Raw genomic sequence first — 12843 nt, forward strand, 5'->3', positions numbered from 1 at the left:
AATGCAGATTCTGGTTCAGTAGGTAGAGGTAGGCGTATGATTTAGCACCTCTTCCAAGATCTCATGAATTGCTGCTGCTGGCCTGTGGACCACATTTTCTTGGAGAGGAGTTAGCTGGTTTCATGCTGCAGCAACTATAGGAAGGTCTTTGGGCCAATTACCCTGCCTTGCTGCAAAGCTCAGAGGTTATCAAAGCATGATCCTTACACAAGTAGCATCAGTTTTACCTGGGAACTTGTTGGAAATGCACATTCTTAGGCTCCACCCCAGACCTTCTGAGTCCGAAAGAATGGAGCTAGGTCTCAGCAACATTTTAACAAGCCCTCCAAGTGACTGTGATACATGCTAAAATTTGACAGCCACTGATAGTAATAAATATAACAAAACACCTACTGCTCACTGAGCTCTTAACTACATGCTTGATACTTTGCTAAGAATCCTACATGTGATTAAATCAGTATACCTTCATAAGAACCCTATTATGAATGACACAGTGGACATTTAGAGAGTTGCCCAGATTGAAACAGTCAGTGAGTGAATAGGGGAACTGGGATATGAACCCAGATCACTTGACTCTGAGGGCCCAACTGCTCAGTTCAGTGATCCTACCAACAGCCTGCAGCAATGATTCTCTTCCCCTGGTCCACAACTGAGAGACAGAGTTAACATCCTGGAAACCACATGGCTTTCCTTGTCATTTAGCTGAAGACTGAGATTCACCTCGTTGAAGCCAGACAGAGCTCATAACCTTGTTTTCTGCCAGAACAGAGACAGCAAATAAAACTCACAGATCAATATTTACCATATCCTGGCCGAGAGGTGGCAGTGAGTCAAGCTCACTGAGGTCATCCTGGGCCTGCTGGACAGCATGCATGCTTGTGTTGATGGTACCCATAAGGGCCTGCTGGGCTGAGGTCTGAAAAGGCAGATAAACAAGGTAGTCATAGAATGTTCCTGGGACTGACAAGGCCCTCCATGCAAAACTGCAAAACTGAGCTCTGAGCTCAGCCAAAGGTACATCTCAACAAATGCCCGAATTATCTACCATTTCAACCTGGGGACCAAAACCAGACATTGCATTATATTAATAGAATACAAAATAAAGGTGATTGCAACAGAGGAATTATCATCAGAAGACTCTAGAGAGCTTAATTAGCTGACAAGAAGGCTCAGCTAAAGCCTTAATTTAAGAATTTAATTTTCAGTACTGAGGACAGAATATCTCATACATAGAAAACATGTGTTAAATGAGAATGTTTCTTGATCAGTACCTAAGAATTCCATCCAAAGCTTACAGCCAATATGCTTTTTCAGAGTCAAATTATTTCTGAGCTTTAAGGCTCTTGAACTTTCAAACATTTTTGCCTAATAGCAAAGGATCCCCAAGGCAGGCCTGAGAGGCACTGAGTTAGACAGACCAGCCCAGTAGAAAGGAATTGACAACCCCAGGGATGGAACATCAAGATCACTAAAGGTCTGGTCTATTTCTCAGACTCTTGGAGGATATCTGAGATAATTGGTTTGATACTATTATAATGAAGGAGCAGTCACAAACCACAGTGAGAGGTTTCTGACTTCAGCAACAGAGGCAATCTCTAATCCTAGACAGGAGAGATCAGAGTCATCCAAATAAAAGAATGCACAATTTGATGAGCTGTGGTTCAGATGGGAGAGGGAGTCCCCGACACAACCCATTACTGTCATTGGTGCCTCCTCTGGACACAAAAGACAACATTCTACTGAGCAAGAGACAGGTACAAGAAATCTCACCAGTGGAGGCATGTGGCCTCGGTGCATCTGCCCAACCATGACTTGCTGCTGTGGTGAGGGCATACTGCCAATGTTGAAGGTCTCAGGCCCACTGGAGCCTGAGCGCATCACGGCTGGCAGTGCCACTGAGCCATGCTCTGCCTTGCCTGTCCTGTTGAACTGCTGCTGCAAGATGGTGGACCTGTAGAGAAAGGCAGCTGGTCACTGTGGGGTTGTCACCCATGTGAAGTACAGTGAGAAGACAACATAGGTGCCACAGGTGCCTGCTGCTTTCTGCTCTGGAGGACAATCCAAAGAGGCACACCCAGTTGGAGACTTAGGAATGAAGCAGAATTCATTGTCATTTATCTCATTGTCTCTGAGCCTTGAGATACTCTGGCACCTGTTCCAAAAGATTTTAGCTAGAGACTGGGAAGATGTTTTAAAGTGTCTGACAAAAAAATTATGAATTTTTTACTTCTTGATATTTTCTTAGAATAAGTGGTATACGCAAAGGACTTGGGTAATCTGAAGGTAAAAGGACTGAGGGTGGCATATCTTCTTCAGGAACCCAGTAGATAAACCCAAAGGGAGGATCTGGGGAGTCTGGATAGCAGAGGCCTTTGTCTTGACCCATCACAGATCATCCCAAACATCAATAGCCAAGCGAGGATCCCAAGAAACAGACATCTGTAAGAGAGACATCAATGTGGAGGGGTGACAATAGCGAGGGTAGTCTGGGGTTCCAGGAAGAAGTCCACTGCTTTCTGAGATCTCAGCAAAAGATCAATACAGAAAGAAGTGGAAGGTCTAGTGATTGTGTCCTGGACCATTCCTCCTCCTTGCCTAGATCAGACCCACAATGATGGGAGATTGTGGAGATTTCATTGGTACCAGGCAGGCAAGAGCCCCAGCTCAGATACTTACTGGGCTGTTCCTATGGAAAATATAAGAACAGCAGAGTCTTCTGAAATGATCAGCTCACCCTGTCAGGAAGTACTAGTTTAACAATTTCCATGTAATGGTCATTAATAATTCCAAGGAGTTAAGGTACTTTATCAGGGAGTAGCAAGTAATGAAATGCATTATATCCAGTTGGCGCCGTCTTGTGTACTCACAGAGGATAAATGGAAAAGTACCTTCAGGGTTATTAGAAAGCAATTTGTGAGAAAGTGGTGAAAAGACTGCAAATATTAGAGAAACAACTACCATGGATAAGTGAGTTGATTATAATGGAATGCAAGATTTTTCTGGGAGTATATTGTGGGGAACATTACAAGATCTGAATCTGAGTTCTGGGCTCTGTGTGCATCTCAACTAACTCCAAGATCTTTGGTTTTCTCATCCATGAATCTGAGATGATTACCACTGGCTTATTTCTTACATAGGACTACAAGGTGGTAATATTATTTCTATTTTGTAGATAGGTTTGTGCAGATAGAGAGTTCAGGGGCAGAGAATAAAAGACAACTGTCCCCATAGTCCATGTTATTAACTACTGACCTCTGCTACCTCATAGCAAGCAAGACAAGTATGGCATGTGGCAAGTGCTTCATAGACAACAATCTTTTCACTGGTCAGAACCCCAATTCCCTTCCCCAAAAGGACCAGAATCAAACAGAAGCCATGTTCCAGCCTCTGGGGGAAAAATAACACAATTCATGAGATTCCATCAAAAATGCAGAATGGAGCTCCTGAAGGCTCACTGCCTCTAAAGAAGGAGTGGAACACCACACCATGCTCAGTGTCTCCTCAACAAAAGATACCTAAAGAGACATTGCTGATCTGGGGACCACACTTGGAAAAGACTTGACTATACCATCCACTATCATCTCTTACAGGTGATGAACTTCATAGCTGAGCACAGAGCTGGTAGGGGGGAACCTGTCCACCTAAAGAGAAGGTAGTTCCCCAGCACTCCCGACACTCACTTTTTGGGGGAAACCGACTCTTCCAACATAGTTGACTCCTCATCGCCTTCTAGGCCAAATCGGTCTTTACTTTGTTTCTGGAGGTAAAGCAAGATGCAACAATGAAAATGAAGCTTTGCATTCATGTAAGAACCCTTGAAAAGAACTTTAGAAGGTACACAAATAAAAATGTTAAAGTTAACCCAAATTTTCCTGAATTAGAAAAGCTATGGGTTAACAAAACCATGATAACAATAAAAGAGAAATACATTATTTAATATAGATAAATAATGTCTTATTCTTATAGATTTTGCATTGCAAAAAATCAAGGCTCATATACTAAAATTCTACCAAAACTTGGTTATTTCAGTGGTTGTTTAGCTGTATTATGAAGCCTTAAGAAATCTGTTTTTTTTTTCTGTACACCACTATGACATTTAGTCCCATTACATTTATTAAGAATGAAACAAAAATGTCTCATGAAAACCCAGAATACTTTACCCCCTCAGTTTGGGTTTCTGTAAAGGCCGGTGACCAAAACCTGACCTTATATAAATGTTGCAGCAGTAAAACCATAGGATCTCAAGGTCAAAGATGTCTTATTAATGCAATTCTAATGTCAAATATTAAATTAATGAATCAAGTGTTTCAAACAAGTGATTTTTTCAAGCTAGCTACATCATCTAAACTGAGCCTTTTGATGAAGCAGCTTTGCTTTTCCAATCTGCATCAATACGAAATACCTTTTTGAGGATGATGTCAATGTATCCTGCAATCAGCTGAGATATTTGTTCTCCCTCCGTGGTTTGTACTGAATAGTAGCTTTCCTGATACTCCCCAAAGTCCTGGAAAAAACAGCAGTAGAAGAAACATGGCTACATCAGATCTATCAAGCACTTTAAAGCCTCAGAGGATCGAGTTCCAGAGCAGCATGACACAGACCGACTTTTCCCCATAACTCCCCTCTAAGTAAATCCCTAAAATTTAACAATGGTAAAAGGGTTCTGGAAACTGGAAAGGTAAAGTGGCTGGAGGCCTCAGGACTTGAGGAGTCCCAATGTGGCTGGTTCTCAGGTTTTGTTTTATGTCCCATGTACCCCCACAACTGGGAGCTAGAGAGGCTGGAAAATGAGAACCTCCAACAGTTAACTTCTGAAAAGCATGTTCTCTTTGGTTGAGGGACCAGGAGAAGGGAAACCCAACAGACACTTATCCAGGAGCCACAGTGCCATGTAGAGGACCTGGGCTGGTGCTCACCAGCAACTGCAGAGCAGCAGTGAAAACCCAGACCATCCCTAGCTCTGTTCCGCAACCCAGGCAGGTGAGTAGTCTGATCCTCTTGCAGCAGTGAATGCAGTGAAGCCCTTCTCCCTGCTTTCCACCCAGGGCACAAAGAGACTTGGACCCATTGGCTTCTCTCTCCCCAGCATAGGTCACTGAACAAAGAACAAAGCCGTCCAGGATGGTATGGCAAGGGCTCACTCAGGAGGAGGAAAATCGGCACTATGACAGAAGCCTATAGAAGAGGCCAGAGCAGCACACAGCAAACCTGACCAGGTGGCTGCCTATTCCAGCAAGATTGAAGTAACATCATAGACTCCTGACATACAAGTCAAGATGTCTAGGATGTAATAAAAACATCACTATTCATAATGAGGACTACGATGACCATGTGTGAATGAGAAGACACAACTAATGCCAATAACTGAAAGAACTCTGATATTAGAAGTATCTGATAAGAATTTTAAGATAGCCATGCTTTAATGCCCAAGTATACACTCTCTGGAAACAAGTGAAAAGAAACATGCATTTAACACACACACACACAAACAAAAACAGAGTCATAACAAAGAATTAAATGTGGAAATTATAGAACTGCCCAAATTAAAAAAAAAAAACTCACAGGACAGAACACATAGTAGTATACAGATGACAGAGGACAGAATCAGTAAACTTGAAAATAGACCAATAGAATTTAGTTAATCTCAACAATAAAGAAAATGAACTAAAAAACTAACAGCTTCAGGATCCTAGGGGATGAACAACAAAGCATTTAACATTAATATCATCAGAGTAAAAGAACAAGATAATGTGGGACAAGAAATTTTAAAGAAATAATGGCTTCCCCAAATTAACCAAGTACATAAAACTGCAAATTCAAGAAGCACAGTGAACTCCACATTGAATAAACCCTGAGAGATCTGCACCAACAATTCTGAAAACTGGAAATAAAATTTAAAAAGTTTAAAAGCAGCTAGAGAAATATAACCTATTACCCATAAACAAACAGCAACTTCTACTTTTCATCTGGAAACAGAGGTGAGAAAAAAGTAGTGTTTTTTAATTTTTATTTTATTTTATTTTTTTTAAGTGCTGAAAGAACTGAAAATCCCAAATTCTGGATCTGGCAAACGAGAAGGAAATGAAAGCTTGTGCAGAGGGAAAAACCGAGTCTGCTGCCAGGACCTACCCTTAAGGAGGGGCTCACAGTGTACTCCAAATGCAGAGCACCTGACAATAGGAGGAGGCTGGGAACTCTGAAACAAGAATAGCAAGAGGAATAAAAATAGATGTAATAGACTATCCTTCCCTCAAGTGTTTCTTTGTTTGAAAGCTTAACTTATAACACCATCTGATCTGGTGTTTAATGTATATAGGTGAAATATGCAAATAATTTTATTCAAAAGGTGGGGAAGGTGAAGAGACCTACATTGAAACAAGGCTTCTACATTTCACTGGAACAGGTAAAACATCAGTACCAGCAGGCTGCAATTAATTTCATGTGCATATGTGGCAATATCTTGAAAACCTATGAAAAACACTATGTAAAGTGGTGTGCTAAAAACAATAATTCAAAACGGGAGTTTTAGAAGTGTTTCAATAACCCACCGGAAGACGAGAAAAAAGAAATAAAGGAGGCAGACAGAAAAAAATTATAAAATGATAGACTTAACTCCTAACATGTCAATAATTATCTTAAATGTAATTTAAAAGACAAGAGATTGACAGAATGGATTAAAAAGAAAAAACAATTCTACAAGCAACTTGGTTCAAATATAACAGTATATGAAAGGATAGAAATAGACAGATCATACAAACACTAAACGAAGCATGACTGGCTCTATTAATATCAGATACAACAGACTTCAGCACGTAAAATTACTAGAACAAAAGGATATTACATAATGATAAAACAATCTCTCCATTAGAAGGACACAGGAATCTTAAATGAACAGTCATCATATATCAAAGCTTCAAAATACATGAGGCAAAAACTGATGGAAGTGGAAAAGAAACAGAAAAACCCAAGACCTTCACTTTTAGAAAATGATTGAATTGCTAGACAGAAAATTAACAAAGATGTAGAAGATGGATGAGCCACTGTCAGCTCGTGGGGATCTGATTGACATTTACTTTACCAACAACAGCTGAGCATGCACTCCTTCCAGGCACTCATACCACATTTACCAAGCACAATCATACACTGGGATATAAAACAAATCTTAATGCTAAAAAAAATTAAAATCATACTGACTATGTTCTCTGACCATAATAGAATCAAACTAAAAATGAATAATAGAAAGACAACAGGGAAATCTCCAAACAATGGACCATAAAAGAACCAAACTAGAAATCTATAATAGAAAGAGACAACAGGAAAATCTCCAAACACTAGGAAATTAAATAAAAGCTAGAAGTAGGAATGAAAGAAATATATATTGCAAGCATTAACCCAACTTTATACTTTAATAAAAATATTGACATTCATTATCTCTTTTGTTTGAGGTAGTTACTATTATCATAGCTATTTCTCAGTTTTATTTATTTTTGCTTAGACCCAGTTTTTAAAAACCAGTATTAAAAGTTATATAACAAAAGATAATTGTCCCCTGCTCCATCTCCACCTTTACTTTCTGCTGCACCCCCCCCCCAAAGGAAATCAAGTCTTTAGGCAGTTTCTTCTAGTATTTCTAAATCACATGCTCATATTGATTTTCTTAGCAATAATCCATGACTTCCCATCATGGAATATGAGGATGTGACTCTCTTCGTATGAATACCCAATTATAAAAATCACTCGGGCACAGCTGCTACTGACTAGAGAAAGAGGTGGAGTTTCTGAAGGTTCTTTTCAACTGGCATGATCATATCAATCAATCATCAATTTAAGTAACTACTCCTCCCAAACTCCTCCTTATACCTTTTAAAAAATGTCATATGAGATCTTGACTAGATGGCAAATTGATATTTCAAGTGCTCACCAAAGATGTCAGGGGGTCTGAAGAAATGACAAATTCCAGCACTTTTTGATAATCCTTATTGTTCGGTTGTCCTTACAAAACACCCGCCCTATCAAGTTTCACATGAAAATTTGGCCCTAGAAGACTTCACATTATACTCCCCTCACAGCAAATACTAAAGTTGGGAGAAGGAATTTAGAGGCCAAAGGGCTGAAACAAACACCTTCTCCCCATTTCCCATGAATTTTATCATCATCTTCTTGTTTAATGCTAGAACTTTATGAAGTAGGTATTACTATTCCCATTTTATATTGGAAGAAATTAAGGCTCAGAGAGATGTTGAACAGGGCCATAAAGCTAGGAGATGACAATTTGGAGCTTTAATATTACTCCAAATCTATGTTGTTTCCACTATGTACTCTGTACTATTTCTAGGAAGGCTGGGAAAACTCACCTTAGCACTATATCACAGTTCTTCGGAATGTTTGATGTGTGGGCTTTAGAGGGTTAGAAGTTCCCTTTCAGGATGTGCAAGGGATCCATAGTACACAGTTAAGAATCCTCTTGGTGAGAGGCTCCTCTAGATATTGAACTAGGGGAGGCCTTAGGTAAGACACCAGAGAGGAAGCAGGAGCCAAAGAAACCCAGTCTTCGTCATACCTGTCTTACTTCTGCATCAGTCTCCTCCCTGCCCATGGACTGGCACCATCTTCCTCTCTCCATGCTGACTCTCTAAGGCCAGAGAAACCCACTGGGCTAGGATCTGGTCTCTCTCCTGTACCACAATATTGCCCAAGGCCACGTCAGCCCCCACGTTGCCTGCCAGTCCTACCAGTGTGAAGCTCTTGGGTGAGGCGGCCCAGCGCTTGACCGTGGTGAGAGGCCACTCCTGCAGCACCTCCTTGGTCTTCTCGTCTACGCGCATCACAGAGTCCTTGGTGATTCCCAGCAAGCGAGGCACCAGCTTGTTCTTGCCTTTCATCTTTTCCTGAAATGGGAGAGACCAAGCATCAGTGCTCTTTCTTTGAAAGCATCAGATTTTATCTGTGGTCGCTCCACATATGTGGTGTTTGAAACAAGCAGGGCTGTTGGAAAAAAAGATTCTGAGGCCAGGTGAATAATCTACCAAATTGAAGGACAGAAGTGAAAACAGAGACACTAGAAGATTGGAGTGATCCTCAAATGCATGTTTCCTGGGAAGAGATGCTTGTGCAGGTGGGTTACTCCCAAATAGACTATGTCAGAAAGAAAGGACAGAACTAAAAATGTTCTTAAAATTAAAGATGTTCTTAAATAATCTTTAATGATTAGTTTTAATAGTTTTTTGGATATAATAATGTCTATTGAAAGGATGGCTCCCTATTCATACTCAGGCCAAAACCAATTCAAAATGAATGAATAATTTAGGAAGAATATAAGGTGGGTATTTTTGTTATTTCTGGGTGAGAAATGGCTTTCTAGCAAAATTACCAAAATAAGAAGTGACTAAAGAAAAGATTAATAGTTTCAACTCAAAACATACAGACTTTGATACATCTTAAAGTCAGAGAGAGAGAATTTGGGGAGACAGGGAGGGATGAAGGAAGAACAGAAAAAACAGAAGAAAAGGAAAGAAACCTCTCTATAAGAAAAGAGTAAAGAGCAAACTACTGGAGAATAAATATTTGCAACAAATATAATAGTAAAAGATAATATACTGACCAAAGTTCTTATGAATCAACAAAAATAACTATTGAAGAATATGAACAGAAAATGCATTTAAAATGACATAAGCAAATAAAATATTATTTATGTCAAGAAAAGTTTTTTCCCCCACTATCTCAAACCCTTTAATTCTCATTAAAATGGTAGTATCACAGGTCTCATTTTAAAGATAAGGAAAATGAGTCACAGATTAAATAATGTTCCCAAGGTCACACAAATAATAAGCAGCAGAGCTAAGCAAAGAATTCAGGCAATATAGCAATAGTGTTCTCCTTTTTACCATTACTTTATACCCTGTAAGAATAAAGATTGAAAGAAACAGAACAAATCACAGTGGTGTTTTCTCATTCCCAAAATTACTTTGAACCAAGAGAAATATGAAATTCTTTTTTAAAAAAATTTAATTTGTTATATATGACAGCAGAATGCATTTCAATTCATGTACACATATAGAGCACAATTTTTCATATCTCTGGTTGTATACAAAGTAGAGTCACACCATTTGTGTCTTCAAACATGTACTTAGGGTAATGATGTCCATCTCATTCCACCATCTTTCCTACCCCCACACACCCTGCCTTCCCCTTCCTCCCCTTTGCCATATCTAAAGTTCATCTAATCCTCCATGACCCCTAACCCCAACCACATTATGAATCAGCATCCTTAAATCAGAGAAAACATTCCCCATTGGTTTTTTTGGGATTGGCTAACTTCACTTAGCATTATATTCTCTAACTCCATCCATTTACCTGCAAATGCCATAATTTTATACTCTTCCAAAAGAGTTTTTAAAAGAATGAATTTTTGGAATTGAGGAAGATATGAAGGGCGACCATACTGACTGGCAAAGCCTTTGGAAGAAAATGTGTAAATATCTGTGCAAAACCTTAAAAATGTTCCTACTTCTCATATAGCTTGCCTTTAGGAGTTTCTTTCTTTTAAAAAATTTATAAATATAACAATTATGCAACAAGAAACTCATGCAGAGTTTATTAAAGTGAAAAACTAGAGGGGAAAACCCCTAGTTTTCAATAATACAGGCTTTATGAATTATGTTCTATCCAGATAACATATTACTCCACTATTAAAAATTATTTTGTAGCAAAACAACCAACTTCATGGAAATAAATGATTCACAATACATAAATCAAAACAGTATACATGGCCCAATCCTGTGTGAAATAAAAATTTTAAAATAGGTTTATGTACAGTATATGAAAAAGCAAGGGCAACGATTATGTCATATGATTTGTATTTATTTTCTTATGCTTTTCCTTATTTTCAGACTTTGCTTAATATATGTATTTTTAGTAAAAACTTTTCAAGTAATAGTTGCTGAAACCTAGCAACGCCTAAACTGGTGTTCTCAGAGGAACATGTACATATTTGCATAAATGAAATATGTATATGTGGGTGTGTGTCCCCACTCCAGCACTGGGCACCGCACCTAAAACAGGGCTGGAGCTCACTACTAAATACTTATTAGCCACTACTTCAGAGCATCTCCAAGAGGTTGGTAGGTATCATCATCATTTTTCCTTTTGCAAATGAAAAGACAATATTAATTCCTCTAAGACTGACAATGCCAAGTGTTAAAGGCACAAACTGAACACAAATTTGAGTAGCTCAAAAACATCTCTCACTTCAAAAAGTAGACTTTCCACCACAGAATACTGTCTTCATGATGAAAGTAAAGAGAGAAAAGGCTGAAATCCACCCCCACCCCCTCAGTGGACATTGCATGAACCCCTCACACAATGGCCACAGAACACCTCCAGCTTCCTCCTAGGAGGACCCGATGGCATCAGGAACCTGTGTGGTATCTGAGGAGGGGAATGCAGCACTGTATGAGCCTCAAGTCCTTAAAAAACACCAAGAAGAGTCATATTCTTTTAAAGAGGCCAGTTCCACAAGGGGTAAAATCAATGCAATGCAGATGGGGCCAGTTATTCAATGTGGCTTCAGGAGCTACACAGAGATTTAGGTTGTAAAGGTGCTAGGCAGCTAATTCACACAGGTTTGGCACAAGCCCAGCTGCTGGGACAAAGGAAGGGATCAAAGATGAACTATGGTCCAGAGTTGTTATCCTTTTCCATCTGCACCTCTGCCAAGTGAGGGAACAGGACTCCTGATGGATTGCCTTAATGCTTTTCAAGATCATTCTAGCCTTAGACAGGAAGCCACAGTGGACAAGCAATTTACAGTGGACATTGTGTCAACAGGTCACAACTGGGAAAGGGGATATAGAGAATTCAAAAAACATAGAAACTGGCAACAGAGACCACCATCAAGGGATACAATTATTTTAGTGTCTACCCACAAAACACAGAGCAGCTAGAGAAAGATAAAATAGAAAATATCTCAGAGTTGGGACAGCACTGTAAGGTCTTCCCCAGTGCAGAGACCTGCTTTAGATCCTCAGTGGCAGAGATGTCAGGAGAGGGCCACAAGGTAATTAGGCTCTGTCGTCCTTCTTATGTCTCAGATGTCAGCACCCCCCCAGCCCCACCCCTTTCCAACCTTCATCTTGCACAGACAAGCATCCTTTATCTCCAAGAGATAAGAGCAAGCTAAGGCTGGCTCCAGGGAAGACTCATGTATCTCATATCCTGACACACATACACTCAGACTGCAGCTGTGATTTTTGCCAGCGATTTAGTTGTTTCTCTGTAGAGTGGATCCTGATTAGGTTGGTTTGGTTTTGAAAATGCCTTTAACTTGCAAAACTCAGAGGCAAGAGAAAGTAGGCATTCTACCAAGGTGAGACAGCATCTGTTATTAAGCCCAGCCCTCTCTTCTTTCAGACATTTCTCAACCTCAATACTATAGGCTCAGTGCTGGGGGCCAACTGTGAAGCAGTTGGCCTGTCAGCTGGTTCCTGTCACAGGTACAGAGACAGACTGATTCTTGTGTCACTTGTGCCTCACATCTGAGATTCCAGATTGGGGGAAGGGATGCTGTTGGGCTAAGTCTGGCCTGCCTGGCCTCTCCCCACTCACTTCAACATAGCCTAAGCCCACAGGGTCTTCCCCACGATCCCACCAAGCTCACTGGAGTTCTGTGTTGGCTTAGCACCAACAGACTGGCTTGTGTATTTTGCTTTGTCATCAGTATGCTTTTCCCTTTAAGGGGCATGGAGAATGGACTAGCTGTCCTAAGCACAAAACTGTGTGTTAAAGTCTGTTTAATAGTCATTTCCCTTTCTAAAAATGACTGGCAATCCATTGTGAAATTCTGAG

At 40.0% G+C, this 12843-nt stretch overlaps 1 protein-coding gene across 8 annotated transcripts in view; it reads right to left on the bottom strand.

Annotated features, from left to right (window-relative positions):
- Tln2 (talin 2) overlaps positions 1–12843 on the bottom strand; it is a 395739-nt gene that overhangs the window by 128220 nt on the left and 254676 nt on the right. For all 8 annotated transcript variants that reach the window (XM_048793709.1, XM_048793710.1, XM_048793711.1 and 5 more), the window contains 5 exons: positions 8733–8888; positions 4403–4504; positions 3681–3757; positions 1771–1951; positions 803–916 (listed from right to left, as the gene is read on the bottom strand). In XM_048793709.1, the coding sequence (XP_048649666.1) occupies positions 803–916; positions 1771–1951; positions 3681–3757; positions 4403–4504; positions 8733–8888 (630 nt within the window). The remainder of the gene's footprint in view (positions 1–802; positions 917–1770; positions 1952–3680; positions 3758–4402; positions 4505–8732; positions 8889–12843) is intronic.

Source organism: Marmota marmota, unplaced genomic scaffold (assembly GCF_001458135.2).
Source record: "Marmota marmota marmota unplaced genomic scaffold, marMar, whole genome shotgun sequence".
In the NCBI taxonomy this organism is placed as follows: Eukaryota; Metazoa; Chordata; class Mammalia; order Rodentia; family Sciuridae; genus Marmota; species Marmota marmota.